Here is a 15647-nt window from a genome sequence, read left to right on the forward strand (position 1 = left end):
GATCGACCCTTCCCTTCTCTAGTTTCTCCATAACATGCATGCTGCCTGGATTGAGCATCGGCACTGTTGCTTTTGTGCAGATGTGGTGCAGGTGTTCACGGCGACTGACAGCAAATCTTGATGTCAAAGCTGTGTACTAGCTATGCTGCGCATCGAGGCTTCTGGCAATTTTTATCGTGATGGGTACTCCTGTTGCACTTGTGAAGCATCCAGTCCTTCGAAATGCTCAGTGTCCAGCGTTACCTTCGAGGACAGTGTGGTGAGCTTGACTTTCAGCAGTGCTTTCAAAGTACCACAGATAGTTAGACACTATGTTATTTTAGGCTTCTTTACACAGAATGGAGGCCACATCCTATTTTGCTTACGAGGCAATCTTGGCGAGCATGCCGCACAGCATCAGCAAAAAGTTAGTGAAATCAAGTGAACAGTTATTTCTATATGTTCCTTTACTTTCTAAAAAGATACTATTGAAAAAATGAAGTACTTACAGCCTTTGCACTCAATGAGCGCACTGCATGCTCATTATGTGCTTATTTTTATAGGTGATATGTGGACACTGCGATGCATAGAAAATAAAGTGCTCTGTCGTACGTTCAACATACAACAGAGCTTACCAGAGTTCTTAACGTGGCAGATTATTTACAACATTGCTAGATAACGGTAGTTTACTTATTTGTTGATTTTTGTGTGCTCTCTTTCCTGTTTCTTTTCACAGCTGTAATTTCAAAAAGTACTATTTCGAAACATTTATATACTGTACAGAATTGTGGATGTTCTATTTTTGTGCAATTTTCATGTTACTTTAGAAGAAAACTTGTCTCAAATGCATTGTTTGTCACCACGAGGAGGATAGGCCTCGTCAGGCATATACAGCCTTTAGCCTCCCTCCTGACGTGGCGATGTATGTTTGGATGCCGTACATAACATTAAAAAAGAGAATAAATTGTCTTCAATTTTGAAAGTCTAGTTTACGTCATATTACTTCAAAATTGTCACTTGTCATCCCTGTACATGTAGTATACTGTATTATTACTTAATTTATATTATACAGTATATAATGTATACAATAAAGTTTGCACTCTGTGTCGTCGTGTCCTTTTTTTGTGGTCGTTACATCAGCGTTAAACAACCAGACTATACTGTATTAGACTTAATAATGTCTTTTAATTTTTAGATATATTCACACTAAAGATTTTTTAATGTCTACAATGTTATTGTACTGCTAAATTGCAATGTGCCATGTACAAAGAATTAACATTATAACAATATGGTTGAGACTGTAACATATGGCTTTCACATGTACGTACTGGATCGGCGTGTTCATACTTCTTAGAGATTATTTTCTATGACTTGGACATACTCAGTGTGGATGACAATAAAATCAAACGCAGGTAAGAAGGAGTGCATGGACAGATGCATCAAGGCTTTGCACCACGTGCCACATACTCCAGCAATGCCACCACTGATGACTGTCCTTTATGTGTATGCCTGCTGTATCTGTGTAACAAAAACTTCATTAATATTCACGTAAAACCAACAATTCCTGCCTCCAGTATGTCAGGTAATCCATTTCTATGCCCTGACAAAACTTGCGCATGCGCCATGTGGACAAATCGACAGAGCTATATAGCATGTCACCACGAAGCAGGATAAAATGGACGGCATCAATCCAATTCGCAAACTGGATATGTTGCAAACAGGTTTAAGAACCATTACAAATTATTTATTCCTATCGGGATGAAATCGGAGTGCATTGAACCTGAACCCAAACTGAACTGGTATTTTTTTTGGTTTGACACTCTGCCTGCAAATGCACCTGCCAGTGAAACAACTGCATCGCAGTTTTCAGAAAATGACTTACCTCATCCTCAGCAGTTGCGAGTTCTTTTTTGAGTTCATCAATACGCCCTCGAAGCTTCTTCACCTCTGCCTCATACTGTTCTGATCGTCGCAGTGCATGAGACAATTCTGTACTTTTCTCCTGGAGAACTTTCTTCAGCTTACTATGAGCATGCTTGAGGTCAAGCAGTTCCTAAAAAAAAATACAAGTCGAATTGAACAATACTGCCAGTGTTTATGCTCTGACACGCTTAGCGAAACAAAATTACTGACACAGTTTTTTTTTTTATTGTGATAAAGACTTGCCTTTAAGGCATAGTTCTTTATGTGTATATGTGTATTATACAGTATGTGTGCTGTGAGGCCTGTGTTGTGTACGAACACAGTTATACCAAGGAAGAATAATCATTTTAACATTAGCAGTTGATAATAGTGGTGTGCAATAATAGAATAGTAGTTTAGTAGTTAGGAGTTTAATAGATCAGCTTTTCTTTGGAAATGCACCATGTTTGTAGCAGCGTGATAAGGTGCAAAGCGAAAAACAGCAATGGCACGGGCTCAACTTTGTGTAGCAAAACAGATCACATTGTGTGAACATGCGTGCGTGTGGTGTAATGCGCGATTAGCAATGCATCATGTTTGCGAAAAAGTGGACACGCTTGATGTGCACTAGGGGCAGTCTCAGTGACCAGGCATTGACAAAATTTCAGGTCCTGTCATTTTTGCACAGGTGGGAATCAATAAGACGTGATGATCAATGAGCATGTGCATATATCCAAGTGTCGTCTCCACTTTCTTGAGAAAAATGACTCGTTTGAGCAAAATCTATTGGCTTAAATGTTGTGGGGATGCGCGACTCTCACGCATCCCCTGATATGTCGTGTTCCCCACATGGCGGCAGTCTCATGTACTCCGGCTTCATTGTGTGGCTTCATCGTGTGGCTTTACGGCAGTGGTCGGCGTGGTTGCAGAGTAGTATGAGAGATGGCGTGAGTGTTGTGCTGCTAACGTCACGTAACGGTGGGGTTAGTCGGGCGCGACAGGGAGTAGGCTCTTCCTCTTGGCTCGGGGTTGGTAAACGACGCGGACGTTTTGCGCGTGTACCAATCCATGCTTCTACGAGACTCTCTCGCGAGGCCTACACTGGAATGGATGAACATGATCGTTCAAACACACCACTATTCACATTATCGTACATACTAACGACCAGGCGTTGGTGTCCAGCATGGAGCGAACATATTTGCTCGCTATTCGGTCGTGTTGACTCGGACTTCCTAGATTTGTCATGCGCCCATTGTCATGTTCTGTATGTTGTGACTCGGCTAGCAGGCATTAGTGTATAACGGGGTAATAAATGCCCTTGTGATTGTTTGCACTATTGTGTTGTTGTTCCTTTGTCCCAAGAGCAGGGATGAGACCCTTCACTAAGTACGACTGTAAAAGAGCTCCTTCCATTTTTTTACACATTCTTGCATACAACGTGCATACACTTTTAGCATGTTTTTACCACTGCCACAACTGCGTGTGTACGATTCTGCATGGGGACTGCACAAAAGGCGATCCACTAAAATTATTGCATTTTACACCAGATCTCATGGGCTAAAACAGTGAACTTTCTTGTATTATTTATTGTCATTAAACTTACCTGTATAATACGAAATCTAATCTGTGATTACGCACATAAACCCACAAAACTGGGTCTTCTGAAATTAAAAGCTGCAAAGGGAGGCCACAGGCACAGCGAAGTTAACGCACAACGAATTACATATTCTTTATAATATGCTGCGTGTGCGATTACTAACACATAAAATTAATTAAAATATGGTTTCTAAGATCCCTAATCAGCAGGATGGCTTATGAAGAAAGCTGTGAGGGAGAGCTCCAGATTAAACCTGACCATTTGGGCTTTTTCACCTTGCACCTAAAGCACAGCAACAAATGTTTTGCATTCCACCCCCATCGAAATTAAGGCACTATCACTGTGTGTAGCTGAAAGTTGTAGACAAAATTATAATTAATCTTCTATGTTGGATGTGGGGACCCCTTAGACCCCCTTCTCCACTTCACGTGCGACCTAGGCCATCCGCCTGTGTGATCGCTGGGGACATGCCATTCACTCCTTATTGTGGATAGCACACATTCATCGCGGCCGCTGGCGCTGACACAACGTAGAGTTCGCTGTTTGCATGCGTAATTCACGCTGTGCCGTGCGCCGCACGTACGAATGGAGCCTGGAGGGCAGGCCCCTCTCGCCCTCTTTTCAGCATCTCTTTCCTTCAGCATTCGAGGTACGCTGGCACCTTCACCCGGCAGATTCACCTTTGGTGCTCTTGTCTGTTATACGTTAGGACCCCCTAGGCCCCGCACCCCTCTGAGCAAGGCTTTGTGTGGTGAACCTAGCTGGGAAGGGCCTGTGTGGCTGAGCAGACTTGTCGGGAGCTTTCACCCATAGTCTGTGACTGCCACTCTAGTGCCCTAACTCCTGTATTGTACTAACAGGGAATAAATCAGCCCTCGTTTGTACCATGGCTGGAGTCATCGCTATGCCTTGCCAGTGAGTCCCCAAACCCGCTGCAACGCCCCCTTAAAATGCGTTGTGGAGTGGGTACGAGCTACATGTCTCCTTAGACCTCAGCTAGCTGGTACCGGGCACGTTAGCCTGAACCCTCACACATTTAAGATTACAGTGGAAATGGATACAAATTAGGTACGTTAACATCAATGCAATGGAAATTTTTTTCTGATGACCAGTGAGGTGTTCTTCAGCCACCTGGAAAATGTCTTTGCTCTGTGGTAAAATATTCACTTTCAAAAAGTAATGAAATGTTTGTGCCTATTTCATCTGCAGAAGAGCCACTCTTATGAAATCACCATATGTTGGCACCATGCACTTGGCAACAATGCTATGCTGTTGTGCCAGTATATCAAGAATGGTTACTTCCAAAGCACAGTTTGTAGATGCTGTCACTTCAGCAAATATCAATATGCAAGAATTGTAATTGCAGCAACCTAGATACAAGCAGCCGTCCTATGCAGAGATATGCAGCCAGCTGAACGTTTTTTGCCAAGAATTGCTCACTTTGGAAGTGCAGAAAATGGGAGGGGCACTAGCAGTGACATCACACCATTTGCAAACAGGGAGAGGTCTATGCTGCAGTGATGTGCGCAACCAAAGTCATCAAAACATCGAGGTACGTTCAATCAAGGTCCAAGTGTATTAAAGTATTTGCACATTCTCAGTTGTCAATAACCCCTAAATTACACATTCTTCTTGGAGCTACTGTGAAATTTTAATGAACTTCCTATGAAACGATTATTTCAGATGGTGGAAACAAAATATACGTTACTGCGGTAATTGACAAATCTATGCAATAGGATGTGCATAGGTTGGGCTTGGAAGTTGAAGGGCTAAAAACCCCACCTTTGTACGATGCTGCAGCTCAGCCTGAAGTGTCTTTTGGTCAGGGTTTGTCGTAGGAGACTGGGTCTTACGCTGCAGACACTCATGCATTTCTTGCAGCGATGCACGCAGGTTCTTGTTATCTCGCTCCAGAGCTAACTTTTCTGTCTCCAGGCGCTCCCGTCGACCCCATTCTGCAGCATTCTCACCTTGCAGCTGCACCAGCTGAAAGGATGAACAGTAATGCACACACATTATATCCTGATCCCAAATTTTCTGGGGGCTATGCAAAAACAAACTTATACAGTCAAACCCACTTATAACAACACTCAAGAGCCAGGACAATCCCATTGTTATAACTGATAATTGTTATAACCAGGTTGCACGAAAAAAGCAGAAGGGACAAACATTCTAAGATATTATTTAGATAGAAAGAAGCAGTCCAGCCCACTTATAACATTACTAATTTTAACAATACTCGAATGTACAATAAGCGCCTGCCCCATTCTAAACTTTTGCTTGTTCTATGGCAAAATAAACTGCATACTACAATGTTCCCATGTTGCATCATGGGCTATAACAATAAAATCTGGCTCAATTAAAGAAAAGAAAACACCCTTTTATCTTTACACCATTAACTAACAGGCAGAGTGCCATGTCATTTGCTACAAGGAGCTTGAACAATGCACAGAACTGGCTCTTGCATGTGATATCAAAGAGCACAGTGCAGGAAGCCTGTGATGCACTGCAAAATCAAGAATGAAAGTGCTGCAATTCCTAACTAGTTACAAAGTGCAGCCAAATTAAAGAGACCTAACTTACCTGAGCCCTGAGCTCAGTCATTCGCTTGTCCAAACACGTACGACCACTTGCCTCATCTTCCAGGTCAATAAGAATACACTCCAGCTCATCTTGGTGCTCTGCTCTCACTTGATTAAGCTGCAAATAAATAAGCGATTCATGCTTAAAAATGGTTCGGCAAGAAATAGCAGCAGTCGTAAATACAACAGACCAGGACAGCTGCAAGGTTATGTTAAATGACCTGTAGAATTTTCTGTCCAGTTTAGCTACACGTAGTCTTCGTTTACAGCTTACCTGTAGGATGCTCAGATGAATAAGAGCCACCACATATAACAAGGGTTAACCATAACAAGTTTTTAAATATTCAACATATTTCTCTACCTACATATTGCATATGATTAGTATTACAAGTTGCTGCACTTCCTCAAAAGACAGGAAAATAATTTCATCTTTGCACTACGTGTGGCCTCTAAAATGGCAGCAGCGTACTGCGTAGCGTAGTTTACTACGGCTGCAATGGGGTGCTGCAACAAACCCTTTCACTGCGTGGCACTCAACTTTTGGTGGGGCTTTGCTTTCTTGGTTTCTCCGCTGTGTAGCTTCGACTGGCTAGCGGAGATGAATGGAGAGAGAGACGAGTATCGGTGCGATAGCGCCACTTATAGTTGAAGGATTAGAAAATCTTTTGCAATATGAGATTGTTGAAACCTTTTATCATGAGGCTATTCTCTGCTTAGTTAGAAAAAAGTTTCAGGGCTCCTCGCTTCAAACGCAAGTTCTTGTTCTCAATAAACTTAGTTGGAAGTTGGTGCCCATCCTATCATATGCATTCTTTGTCCGCACCCTTTTTTTTCCTTTCCTTTTCTCTGTTGTATTCCTGAAATGTGACTCATCAGCTTGCTCAAGCTAACATTCTGTGTGACATTTCAAGTTGGAAATGAGCTCTTGTAGTGAAATTTATTAGACTAATTATGGGCACATGGGGGGGCACTTATATTTCAGTAGCATAAAACTAATATTTACAGGACTGTGGCAGTAAAACGTAGTAGTTGTGAAGGTTTTGAACATATTGTTGTGTCACAGAAATGGAACTTCATTGATTGGTTGAATCTTGGAAGCTTTATTAAACCTAAATTGCTTGCTTATCTTCCATTTCTCCTTGGTAATCTGAACTTATGGTTGCTTGAAATACATCAACTATCCACACTGTGGTTTTTCATATTCACAGTCATGTGTAAAGGCAGCCAGCCGTACACTGTAACATAGATACATACTTTCTTAGAAAATTACTTTCCATTTTCGGCAAAATTTATCATGCCATATATTGTCTGTTTAGATCCTAAAATGCAGCTCTAAGTACTTACTTTCTGGTGCCTGAACAGCACTCTTTAGTACCCATCGATCCAATTACTAGTCATGTGTATCAATTAGGCAACTAAGCATTAGTGACTTATAAACTACAGCAGGAAGTGCATAAACTTTTTTAAACAGGGTTGAAGTACCTCAGACAGGCTGGCCAACATTTCGATAGGTGGACCTATCTTCGTTTCGATAGGTGGACCTATCGAAACGTTGGCCAGCCTGTCTGAGGTACTTCAACCCTGTTTAAAAAAGTTTATGCACTTCCTGCTGTAGTTTATAAGTCACTAATGCTTAGTTGCCTAATTGATACACATGACTAGTAATTGGATCGATGGGTACTAAAGAGTGCTGTTCAGGCACCAGAAAGTAAGTACTTAGAGCTGCATTTTAGGATCTAAACAGACAATATATGGCATGATAAATTTTGCCGAAAATGGAAAGTAATTTTCTAAGAAAGTATGTATCTATGTTACAGTGTACGGCTGGCTGCCTTTACACATGACTGTGAATATGAAAAACCACAGTGTGGATAGTTGATGTATTTCAAGCAACCATAAGTTCAGATTACCAAGGAGAAATGGAAGATAAGCAAGCAATTTAGGTTTAATAAAGCTTCCAAGATTCAACCAATCAATGAAGTTCCATTTCTGTGACACAACAATATGTTCAAAACCTTCACAACTACTACGTTTTACTGCCACAGTCCTGTAAATATTAGTTTTATGCTACTGAAATATAAGTGCCCCCCCATGTGCCCATAATTAGTCTAATAAATTTCACTACAAGAGCTCATTTCCAACTTGAAATGTCACACAGAATGTTAGCTTGAGCAAGCTGATGAGTCACATTTCAGGAATACAACAGAGAAAAGGAAAGGAAAAAAAAGGGTGCGGACAAAGAATGCATATGATAGGATGGGCACCAACTTCCAACTAAGTTTATTGAGAACAAGAACTTGCGTTTGAAGCGAGGAGCCCTGAAACTTTTTTCTAACTAAGCAGAGAATAGCCTCATGATAAAAGGTTTCAACAATCTCATATTGCAAAAGTTTTTCTAATCCTTCAACTATAAGTGGCGCTATCGCACCGATACTCGTCTCTCTCTCCATTCATCTCCGCAAGCCAGTCGAAGCTACACAGCGGAGAAACCAAGAAAGCAAAGCCCCACCAAAAGTTGAGTGCCGCGCAGTGAAAGGGTTTGTTGCAGCACCCCATTGCAGCCGTAGTAAACTACGCTACGCAGTACGCTGCTGCCATTTTAGAGGCCACACGTAGTGCAAAGATGAAATTATTTTCCTGTCTTTTGAGATCGCAGACATATAAGGTATATTTTTCATTTATCTAAGAGGAAGTTTTAGCTCGGGTGCTCCTGTATGAATACATGTAAAAGGAATTTCTTTTTTTCGGCAACCACACCACCAAACTTGATGAGGTTTGTTGCATTTAAAATAAAAACTTAAAATCTAGTGACTGTTCATTTCAAATGTTCGATTTAGGTAGTGCATTTTTTAATAAAGATTGGCGAAAATCGAAAATTTTCAGAAAATGAAACTATCAAGTTTAGAACTCCATAACTCGGCAATGAAAAATGATATCACAGTTCTGTGAATTGCATCTAATAGTACACCTAGAGTGGACAAAATTGATATGTTACACGTGAATCTAAAAAAATTTAGTAATATGAAAATACAGCTTTTGCAGAACTCTTGTACACAACGTAACAAATTCACGCAAGATATAAAATGACCTATGAAATTTGTCTGCTGTCAATGATCTAATGGGTGTCATTTACAGAACTGCAATATCCATTCTTGATGCAGAGCTATTAATTTGTAAACTTCGTGCTATTTTTTTCAAACTTGCAAATTTCTGAAAATTGGTTTAACAAGATTTAGGCCTTAAATCGAAATTCTGCTTCCAACAGTCACTAGAATTTAACTTTCTCACTCAAATGCAACGAATTTCATTGAGATCGGTCTAAGGGTTATCTCAGAAAAATGTTTTTGCATTTTACATGTATTTAAATAGGCCGCGCCGGACTTGGGCCCGAGCTGAATCTTCCTCTTAGCTCAAAATTTGCAATTATGTATAACTTCTCTCGCAATCATAAAACCAGCCAATAGCATTGGTGGGTCAGGTGCTTTCAATGACACTGCATGACAACATTACAGAAGGGCAAGCAAGTGATTTTTGCTGTATGTGACAGTAGATTGTAAATTCCCTGCTGCATGCCGTGACATAATATTTGGCTCATGTTCACAGCAGCCTCTAAGACAGATTGGCAACGTTTCCTTATAATGTTCAAAAAGTGTTTCAGGGCCCCTTTAAGTACAGGTCACAATCACACCATTCGCAGTGAACAAACTCGCTACAAGAACAGAATACAAAATTAATTATGAACAGCGCATGTTAGGCAAAAGACATGAGCAGAGGGTTGTCCAGAAAAAGCAGTTCCTTATCGAGAAGAGATACAGACTGCATGCTCCCACAAGCTTCACTTCTCCAATTTATGTATTAGGGTTCTACCAATAACCTTGGCTTGAGTGAACTTCAGATGAAATCTGTATCTTTACAAAGCCTGGCCGTTAGTCAGCGAAAGCCATTCCTGACATTCAGACTGTGCTACGGCACCCAATCATAACTCTTTGGGCGCCAGGTGTTTTTCTGAAGTACAACAAATTCAATTTCTGTCCAAGTAACACATATTCAGGATTTTAATTCAAATGCTACTTATTGGCAATATGTTACTAAACATATTAAAAATGTTAATCTAGAAATTCCAACAAAAGTTACCACATGTTAATTAATAAATTTATTTAGGATACATACAAATTAGTGTTACCCAGGCAACTTGGCCTCTTTGTCATCAGAGTTCTAAAGTTCTTAAATTTCTGCATAATTAAAAAAAAAATGTGCGAGCTTTTTACGCCAGTCCACCATGCTGTAAAACTAGAGATGCAAACAACACTGGCAGTCTATAAGCCTTCTCGCAACATATGTTGTGTAAAAACACAACCGACCATAAAATTTTAGTTTAACCAACTTCTGAATAGCTAGCACAATCAGTCCATGGCTGTTTCACATTTACGAATTATCTCAGGCACAGCCAGAGGGGTGCATCGGTGAGCAGATGAATTTATTTGGGCACAGAACCTAAAGGGTTAAAGCATCTACGAGATTGCCCGGAGTACCCTTTCTCCCAATCAAGTGGGATGAGATACACTACCCCTGACACACACGCTGTAAACCACCTTGCAGGTTCCGTATCCAAGATAGTAAAAACAGGCATCACTAATATATGCATAAAAGTTACTCTTCAGAAAATGACTGCACACACTTCAGAGCAGAGCTTACTCGTATTGACAAAGCTGTGTACCCATTACCATTGATTTCTAGCATTTGTGGAGGCATACTGAATAAAGCAACACATGCATCAAATTTGCAAATAATGCAGAAAGCATGAAACTCGATCCCACGCAGGTGGTCTCCTGCATTCATACACTGTCTCACAACATTAAGAAAATAGCCTCTCATGTCATGTCAGCACCTTGCAAACTGCCAAACATCTGTGCTGTGATAAGCCATAAGAAAAAGAAGGTGTGTGATATGAAACAGGCAACCAAGTTTACAGAGAGTGTGTGTTAAAGGTAGTGCATCTCATTTTACTTAGCTGCGCAAATGAGTACATCAGGCAAGCTGGTCTGTGCTTTAATGATCAAGTGCGACAGCCTAGAGTGAATGTTGAGAATGGTTTTGGCAGCCTAATGGCCACACAGTGCAAGGAATGAGGTTGTTCATTCTAACCAAGTTTATCACCAGAGGTAAAGATAAAAATAGGAGTGAGGTACTAGAGACCTAGTGCTACATTGAGTGAAGGGGTTAAGCTTGCGTCCACATGCCATCTCTGTATTCCTTCTCAATTGCTTAGCTGTGTGGTTTAAGAAACAAAGCACATAAAATCTTGGAAGACTGCTTGTACAGTGCCTATTTTAGTGTTCTGAAAACTTATTTTATGTTGAATAAGTAGGCAGTTTGGCAGAAATTCTGATGACTCCTTTTAAAACTAGCACTGGGAAACCCAAACCACCTCTGCTTTTACTACCAGATCAAATTAAAGGGTACCAAACTGTATATTTGAATGATTACTCTGTGAATTTCACATAAAGCTTTACAGTAGGAAGAGTCTTAAAGGAAGAAGAAGAAGAAATGGAGAAAGACAGACTTTACTGACTTATACAGGGGCTCTGTACTTAGTATTGAGGCTCACTACATTTTAAGGTAAAAAGCAACACAAATTCAAGTGCAATAAGCACTGGATGAAGAAACGCTGCCACACACAAATATGTACACACATAGACACAAGAAAAAAGAAAAGAATGTATACTATGTCAAAAAGCTGAATAAAGCAGTTTAACCCTTTAACTATAAAAATTATTTAAGCTGTGTCAGTAAATTACCCTTCCATAATACCAAAAAAGCCACTTTTACTGTGATAAGACACTTGGTAAGCCAAAAGAGATGCAAAAACAAATGACAGGTGGTGACATCGCCTGGAAATTCCCACACCAGCTTGCCATGACATCATGGATTTTGGCACCGTCTGCTTGGGCCTAGTTAAACTTATCGGTAGAAATGGACTGCACTGTATTCTAAAAGAGCCAAAAACTGAAATTAAAAGTTTCAAGAACTTTTACTGAACTGCAATAGCAAAAATGCTAAAAAAATACTTTGCAATTCGTGACGTCACACTGACTGCTACAGGCCTTGAGGTTCTGGTGCGAAATTCAAAAATTTAACTGTGACCCTTGAGCTCTTTTGTAATGTTGAACCTATTACCACAAAATAAAATAAAGTAGGGTTCTTCAGAACTACTTTATCAATCTAGACTGATTCAGCGTTTCTCTTTATAGTCAGTGACAACCTAAGAATTACAAGGTTATATGTAAACTGTCCAACTAAAACTAAATTTGCATAGACACACCAGCCAATTAGATTTGTTTATTTACCTGACGGCAAGCAGTTTCGCATGCTTGGAACAACTACTTTCTCCGTAAAGATTGGTCATTGTTTCATTGGTTTCAGGATAAAACCTGAACGTCCAGGCACATCTTATACGGCATCCTGATGTCACTGCTCGGCCAAAGGTAATATATTTTAGCTTGAAACAACTAGCTTTTAATTACCGATTAGCCTGGCATTTATATTAGCCAGCTAAAGTCATTAAGCTGTGAGCAGATACCAGCTGGTTCAGCTCTCTTTCAGAATTGAAGAGTTAGTGCACTATGTTTTTGTGGATGCAGCTTTGCAATTCTTAGGTTGTCACCAACTATAGTGTCTTTCTAAAGCAAGGCAGTAACACTCAGTGAATAAAAATAAACACTAAATAAACCAGCATTCCACAGCATAATGCAGCAAGCCATTTGAGCTACTGAAGCTGTATTTCACCTCTTTGAGTGTGTCCTGGCGAGATTTTCGAAGCTCATCATATTTTGCCCGCAGCTGTCCAAGCTCAGCCATGTGCTTCTCAAGTGCTTTGGTCAGTTGGCTTTTCTCCCTAAAATATGCAAAATCATGCTTACTTGCTCAAAACAACATTTGTGAGCACAGTGTTCCCTTTCACTACTGTAACAGGAACCAAGAGACAAACATCAGTTTTGAGATAATAATTAAAATTGCAGAAAAATGCATTGGTGTTCTGTTGAAGTGTTATTTCCCCAATTAAGATACTAACACAATTCATGGCAGACTTAGGACACAAATATCTCAAAACTGGAATGGTCTCAGGAATCCTAATAAATGAATGGATATTGCTAAGCAGCGACAGGCTTCATTTCAATGCAAAAAGCATCCTAATCTTACTGACAAAGTTAAACAGCTGATTGCACAGTGTAATCTGCTAAAGTAATGCACACCTCTTTAATTAATTTAGCCCAAGTGGCAGGCGTGTACTGCCAGAGGTAATTTGATTTTATTAAGCCCTGTAATGCTTAAAAAAAGAAAAAAGAAGAACACACCTAACACAATAGCGCAATACTGTATAAAAAAGCTGAAAAAGTATGAGACAAATAATTTTATGAAGTGTGATAAACTAGACCCTTTTTTTGCTCAACTGCAGATCCGAAATACCGTACCAAAAAATTTGGAAGACACCTAAGGTTCGCCTTAAAGAGTGGAACGCGATAGCATTCAAAGACCGCTGACTGCTTTTCATGCTTCCCGGCAACTGCAGCTTATGTAACCGTAACGTTTACTGGGAAACGCTGGCGGCGAACGGTATGCACAAAGGCAAGCGTTCTGGTAGAAACGCAGCTTCTTGCATGGGTCGATCTCCAGTTATTAGGTCTATTCGATTCAGCCAAGTTTCTCTGCACTTTCTGCACCTATTCATGGTGCATTGCACCTAGGCCTTCAATTCCCCGAGGTCCAGCTGTGCACTCCAGTGCTTGATTGAACGGGGTACAAGTGTGTGTGCAGTCCAGCACACTATAACTAGCACCCCCTGCACCCTTTTGTTTGTGGTGCCGTGCACCTTTTTCTGAATCGAACAAACCTATTGTTTCGCACTTTTAATATTTCAGTCTGAGAACAGCTAACATAAAAGATATGCACTGTTTGTATTTTTTTTCCCATTACAGTTGTTTGTAAGCTGCCGTTCTCAAAATTCTGGGGAATAACATTGTAAAGAATGAAAGACAAGGTATGAGCAACTTTAGTTGTAGAAGAGTGGTTGGGTATGAATGGTTCAGAATTTGGTTTGAAATTCATTTAGCCGAAGCAACGTCCAACACCGGATGTCAGATTTTCTGCGTCACGGGGCCCCTAACGCTATCACATTAAAATACCACAATAACTACATGACAATATCAATGCAGTCAACCAATGCAGGCCTAATAGAATGGGCACATAAGCAGCATTATCAGTCTTGACTTGTAGGAGAGGTCGAGTTAGAATATTCAACATTAGCTTAAGGTGCAACGGCACAGCAATATATAGCCAAAGCAAGCCGAGTTATAATGCATGAAGTTTCACAGTAGACTCATATGAGCTACAGATAAACACTTTCCCAGATGTATCAAGTATCAAAAAAGAGTAAGTGGCTTACTGTCTTTCGGCATGGAGCAGCTTTGTAGCTTCATCCAGGCGCAGCTGTAGTAATGCCGCCTGCTGGTCTGTCGAGTCAGAATCAAGCTGAGATGGGAGGCTGCTGCTTGAATCCTGGTCGAGGTGCTCTCGTTCTACATGGGACGATGGGCTGCTTGAAGATGCCAGCACCTCTGTCTCCCTGCTTTTATTGCTGCTCTCCGCAGTTCTGAGCCCATTCACAATACAAGATACAAAACCTTCAAGCATGTTGCTTCTTGTAACAATAGTGAAGAAAAACACATGCTTTGTTTCCTCTTTAGCAATGCATTCTTACAGCTACAGCCTTCCCCATTGTACCCCCGGGCAATTTTTTAATGATATCGAACGACTGTCTGCACAGCATGTCAGCAGCCTTGTAGCGGCAAGGGACAGCAGGATCAGCGACAGCATGTATGGATGCGAAGGACAACATCCAAATGGAATGTATTCTACTGCTCTATTCTCTTCAGTAGTGCTCCTTGCCACTACACGGCCAAGGACACAAAATTCGGTCAATGTCTGCACAATATTATTAAAAAATTGCAAGGGCGGTCCTAAAATGATGGTAGACTCACAAAATTTCAGAGAAGTACATGTGGGGTCTGTGAAACCATTTCCTTTTGCTGAAAAAGGCTAATTATAATGACTGGGATGAGGACGGTGAGAGGTCTTCTGCATCATTTAACATACTGCCACAAATTCGCAGACCAACATCTTTACCCCACTTCCATGTGTTCCAAGAGGGTCCAAGTGTGAGGTCAAGTTCAAAAAAAAGAAAAAATTGGAAGCGGAAGCATACAGATTATTAGTCTCTTATAGACCACATTTTTCTGGGCAAATCAGCCTTAAAATATGTGTAAACTTGTTTTTTATATTTCCTTCTTTAACAAATTAACAGCACTCATAAACTTATTTTAGCTCATCACAACAGAACAATTTTAGGCCAAAGAGCCTTTAATCTGTGCAATAAACCAAAACTATCGAGATCTGAAGTATCCTAGAAGCACAATCATGAAATTAAAAAAAAAAAACATGCCTTGCTATAAAGTCAAGCCATATCAAAAGTTGTCCTACAATTTTATAAGTTGTGGTTCATTGCACACCCAACTTGTAAGATAATAAGT

General features: G+C 40.5%; 1 protein-coding gene across 2 annotated transcripts in view; it reads right to left on the reverse strand.

The window, feature by feature from the left end:
• Positions 1-15647, reverse strand: part of LOC135896737 (coiled-coil domain-containing protein 102A) — a 43845-nt gene that overhangs the window by 22915 nt on the left and 5283 nt on the right. For both annotated transcript variants that reach the window (XM_065425234.1, XM_065425235.1), the window contains exons 4-8: positions 14504-14710; positions 12847-12955; positions 6062-6178; positions 5261-5464; positions 1862-2032 (exon numbers count right to left, since the gene is read on the reverse strand). In XM_065425234.1, the coding sequence (XP_065281306.1) occupies positions 1862-2032; positions 5261-5464; positions 6062-6178; positions 12847-12955; positions 14504-14710 (808 nt within the window). The remainder of the gene's footprint in view (positions 1-1861; positions 2033-5260; positions 5465-6061; positions 6179-12846; positions 12956-14503; positions 14711-15647) is intronic.

Source organism: Dermacentor albipictus, chromosome 1 (genome assembly GCF_038994185.2).
Source record: "Dermacentor albipictus isolate Rhodes 1998 colony chromosome 1, USDA_Dalb.pri_finalv2, whole genome shotgun sequence".
Lineage (NCBI taxonomy): Eukaryota > Metazoa > Arthropoda > Arachnida > Ixodida > Ixodidae > Dermacentor > Dermacentor albipictus.